Source organism: Alligator sinensis, unplaced genomic scaffold (assembly GCF_000455745.1).
Source record: "Alligator sinensis unplaced genomic scaffold, ASM45574v1 scaffold737_1, whole genome shotgun sequence".
NCBI classification, from domain to species: Eukaryota; Metazoa; Chordata; order Crocodylia; family Alligatoridae; genus Alligator; species Alligator sinensis.
Window position 1 is genome coordinate 1238190 of NW_005841930.1, and position 5143 is coordinate 1243332.

The following is a 5143-nucleotide window of genomic DNA, read 5'->3' on the forward strand; positions in this document are numbered from 1 at the left end:
GCAAACTATATATATACATTCCAACAAGACGTGGCGGGCGAGAATTAGAGGGTGCCTTGGGCCGGCCTGACACGGAACGAGGGACCTTAAGGAGCACACGGCCCTCAGCGAGGACCCTGCCGTGACAGCCTGGAATGCTCCCACTAAAATGTTACAGAAGATAACATGCGAATTTGATGAGGGAAGACTCAGTTTAACTTCTGTCCAGTTGTATCAATGTCTCCAAACAAGACACAGTTATTCTACTCTGGAAATCATTCCTTAGACATGCAATAGGAACATTGAAGCAACTATTGACATGCTTTTTATTTTGCTTGTTCCTTAGACAAACAGTACATAAGCCAGGCTCTCTCCCCCTATTCTCACCCTTTTATGCCTTTTAGTACACAAGGGGTGCTTCTACACATTGCCGTATGGCAACATTGCTATGGCAGCATGCTTTAGTACTTCCTTTTTGAAGTACTAAAGCATGGCGCAGTATGGGTGGTTACTGCATTGTGTGTGCAGCTCATGGTTAGATTTTGCTGCTACATCACCACAGCGGCGCACTATAACAGGGGAGCGCACCACTACAACGATGTATCTGGCAATCATATGTAGACCCACATGATAGCTACATCGCCATAGCACAGCATATGGCCATGTAGCATATTGCTACGTCATTATAGGGTGACGCGTAGGTGTGCCCAAAAGGGATGGAATCTGGTTACTCCTGCCCAACTGAAAATTACACTAGGGTACAGCAGCTCTCAGATGGCATAAAGTTGCCGGAGCCTGATATTATCCCAACAACTCCATACCCTAGAACAGAGAAGAAGCTCTACTCTGCCAATTCTCAGTTGGTGCATAGTACTTTAAAAGCCATAGCCAACTGATAAAAATTAGAAGATGGTTACCACTAGGACCAAGGAGTCTCCAGTGTAAGAACTGTGCGCATCTTACCTGACTGTACATTGGTGCCCAGTGATAAGTGAGTTTCAGCTCAGAAAAGAACCTAGTCACATATTTTCTAAACCGACTACAAATGCTTTTTCAAAATTGTTCTTGACTGTAATTGCAGCTAAGATGTGTTGCCCTCATCCACTTGTGTAGGATTTGGCACTTCCTGCCTTCACTAATCACGCTGTGGGCATTCTTTGGAGTCAAGCTCCATGTGAAAGCACCTTGGTCTCACATTTTGTGATGCCATTATTTTTTTTCAAAAATTTCAAACTCAGTTCTGAAGCATGAAAAAGTAAAGGAAACCATTGTGCTAGAATACCATACCAATAAAACCACTCCAACAGTTAGCACTTATCAGTACTCTTTCTGGCAGGTTGAGCAGAGGCTAAGGACTGAAAAGACGTATAGACTAACTGACAGAACGAGGAACAATGGTGTCAAGTTGCAGCAAGAGAAGTTTAGGTTGGATATTAGGAAAAACTTTCTCAGTAGGAGGGTGGTGAAGCACTGGAACAGGTTGCCTGGAGAGGTGGTGGAATCTCCATCCTTAGAGGTTTTTAATTCCTGGCTCAACAGAGCCCTGTCTGGAACGATCTACTTAGAGATGGTCCTGCTTTGAGCAGGGCATTGGAGTAGATGACCTCCTGAAGTCCCTTCCAACCCAATTTTCTATGATTCACCTGTTCACTCCTAGAGATAGTAGAGGACCCTCAGGTGGTTTGAGTATAGATTCATGAACATCAGTGATGCTGTGCCAGCTGACAGCACCTGGTAGTTGCAGGTCAGGTCTGAGGGATGGCCCTGTTAGGACTGTATTAAGAAAAAGTTGCTGTCACTGCTAGTCCTGTATCCTATCTGTAGTCAAAAATATAGATTTTATCTCCCATAATGCTCCATCACCTATTGAAAGTAATACATCAGCTTCAACATTTTAAAATAAAAAGAGCGGGAGGGGAGCACAGTTAAATTCATAGGAAATATACAATTGCCTTGAACACAAGCTCTTTATTCAAAATATACAGCATGTGTAAGAGTATGAAAGTACATCTAAACTAGGCTACAAGAAATAAATCAGTATATTTTATTATATGTATCATGCTACAGCCATGCATGATGCCTTACAGATTAAATGAAAAGGCAAAGCACTGAATGTCTCTTGTATCGTGTACAGTGTCCTTTGGGTCCTAGAGAAGATGATGGTGCTTACCCCAGGTTGCCTCAGGCTTTAGGTCACATAAATAATGTATGTTCATGCTGCAGAAAATGTTGACATGCGATAGTCATAAGTGTTGCTGATCTTGATTGATTTATTTAAATATTTTTTAGTTTTGCAGTTGCCTGTTACAGGAAAAGTGGAGTAGTGCGCTGTGTCTGTAAAGAAAACTATGCAGGATCCAACTGCGAAAGGTAAGCAGGGCAGCAGTCTGACTCACTGCTCAAGCTTGCCAAAGTTTCAGGGGCCTTCAGGGAGTTTTCCCATACTGGAGAAAATTCTTTGCTTGACACTCCCTGGGCTGGATTATGCCTGTGCGTCTACAGGGCTTAAGCCTGTGCCCATTAAAACCAATACAAATATGTTATTGATTTCAACAGGGGAAGGATAACGATCCACATTTTGTATATTTTATCCACTTATTGCATTTGACTTCATAAAACCAGCCTTTTCAAAGGAAAATAATTTTTGAATGCTGAAAACAAATGATAGCTAAAGTGAAAAATTAGCGTCTGTATTGTATGCCTCTAACAATCCCTTTGCCCGCCTCAAAATGACAGCTTTCTGTTAATTTACACTTGAACTGAGTACTTGCTCACACCATTAGCAAAATTATGTTGTTTAAATTCTGAATGATGTTTCAATAAAAATCCTTGAGTCAGCAATCCTTTTCAAGTTTTCCAGATGTCCACTAATAGTTTCTTCTACTACTTATTAAGAGTGATGATGTCTGCAAATACAGCTTTATGGCATAATACATGTTACTGCTTTATCTTGCAAAGGACCAGTTTCTGACACCCTCACTAATGCTGTATGAAATTTCATTGAAATCAATGGGCCTAGTTCTAAGTTAGACCTTGTTACACTCCCACTGGCGTAAAATTTAATGAGGGTGGTGGTATATGTTAGATCTGCTATAACTGCTACCAGGCTGAGGTGTCAGTACAGGATATGGATGCCTCATCTGATTCCCCAGTGTCCTGCCAGGCCTTTGTACCAGACAAGATCTCTGATGTATTAAAAATTTAACCCATTATCTTTAGTAAGAGATTTTGTGTAGAACTGAAGTGAAACTTGACTGAGAGAGGGAAAAAAGGGATGTGACAGATCCAGATTACAGTTGGTATAAAAAAAGCCAAGAAAAAGAAGAGCAAAGGACTTCATCCCTTACCGAGTAAGAGTTACCATAGCTTCCAACTAAAATAATTTGCTTGTAAATATAAGGCACTCAAAATGTCAGTGTGCTACCTTTGGACCTTTGAAATGGCCACAGTAACAATTTTACAAGTAAAGCTTCTACAGATGTAGAAAATGAAGATGGAGAAACTTGTTTCCAGTCATCAGGATATATCCTGCTTTTCTTTTGAAATGTCAGATATGCAAACATAGCAAAATATAGACAATTAAAAGGTCAGTGAGGTTTCTCATTGGTACTGAAATGTCACACTAGACTACAAACAAATGAAGGACTGTGAAATGAAAAGCAGACATATTTCTGTTCATAGGGACAGAAATGAATAATGTCAGCTTGTTTGATCTGTTTTCTAATAGCTACTGACCAGCTTTTCATGGTTTATTTATATCAGAAGAAAAGATAGGGTTAGACAGGGGTGAAAAAAGACAGCAGGAAGCAATCAGCTTACGTCACTAGGAACCTAGGATGACTAGTTGGTTAAGTGGTTAGTAATGTCAGGGAGTTTGTTTTTGTTTTTTCTTCTAGGTTACAAATTCCAGTCCAACTTGTTTTCAGAAGTGAGAAAAAGTTGTAACATCTGATGGCTATTTAGTGCCTACGTAAAACGAGGTGGTGGTTATTGCCTGTTTCCTAGAAGACAAGTATCAGCATTACAGACATTCCCTTTGGGTACTTCCTAGCATTCCTCATCCATAGTCTTAGTTATCACTAGTTGACTGATGATTCAGTTGCATAAATACTGAATTTCTCTCTCTTCTAGGGGATCATTTATGTTAGTGAGAGGGTACATTGCCTGGACAGCATTGATCTGTCTACTCTCCACCACCTGTATTGACACAGAAGACTGATAAGGGGCAGGACTGCTAAGCTGGCCTTTTCCCCTGAACATTAGATTAACCACACACAAACATTTTTGAGCCTACATTCTCATCAGATCACAAGCGATTGTTGATTTAAATCTATGCCATGCTTGGGCCATACATGATTTCCAGTGGGAAACTGCGCAAAACAGTTTCTCTACTTCTCCTAAATGGCTCAAAGAAGAAGCAGACAGTTATAAAACCTGGAGTATGAAATGCAGAGTTACTGCTCTCTACCTATTTCCTTGATCCCAGGAGGCTGCCCAACAAGAGGGCTGAGGTGGAGATATGCTGTATTCTGCCTTTTCCCATCTGTACAACTTCATAGGACTATGACTGGCATATCAGGACAGTAAGTTGTAGGACACACAACACTGTAGGTGTTTCAGCATGTGTGATCTTCCAGACACTCTCTTCATCTGCCATCTGCACAGGATGTTTTCTTACTCTGTGTGAAGGGCTGGTTCAGAACTACCTGAATTAGTATACAGTGGGTGTGTCTACAAATGCATTTGATCCAGGAACAGTAAATTCTCCTGGGCAGGTGTCTACACATGCAAAGACTTGGGAGCAGATTTGCTGCTCGTGTCAGCAATCTGCTCCTACCCCTGCCAGCCCTGCACAGGCCCCCTTCAGCAGCCAGGTGGAGCTCTAGGCTCCCCCTGGGTGCTAGCCCAAGGACTGGCAGGGAGCATGGGACAAGGATACAGCTGTCTCCTGGCAGGGGATGGGACATTGCTCCCTGCCCCCAGGACGGCTGCCTGCTGCCAAGGTAGGCTCCACCACTGAAGCCCAGGTGGGGACAATGTTCCCCCGCCCCAGCATCAGGGAACTCCTGGCCCTGGCTCCCAGGTTGGAAGCAGGGGGCTTGGAAAAAGCTGCAGGGGAAGGGCAGGTCCCAGCCCCCTGTCCCAATCCGCTAGTGGGGCAGCT

At 42.6% G+C, this 5143-nt stretch overlaps 1 protein-coding gene across 3 annotated transcripts in view; it reads left to right on the forward strand.

Moving 5' to 3' along the window:
* Window positions 1-5143, forward strand: part of LAMA4 (laminin subunit alpha 4) — a 181049-nt gene that overhangs the window by 66060 nt on the left and 109846 nt on the right. For all 3 annotated transcript variants that reach the window (XM_006019468.3, XM_025198838.1, XM_025198839.1), the window contains one exon: window positions 2269-2349. In XM_006019468.3, coding sequence (XP_006019530.1) covers window positions 2269-2349 — 81 coding nt within the window. The remainder of the gene's footprint in view (window positions 1-2268; window positions 2350-5143) is intronic.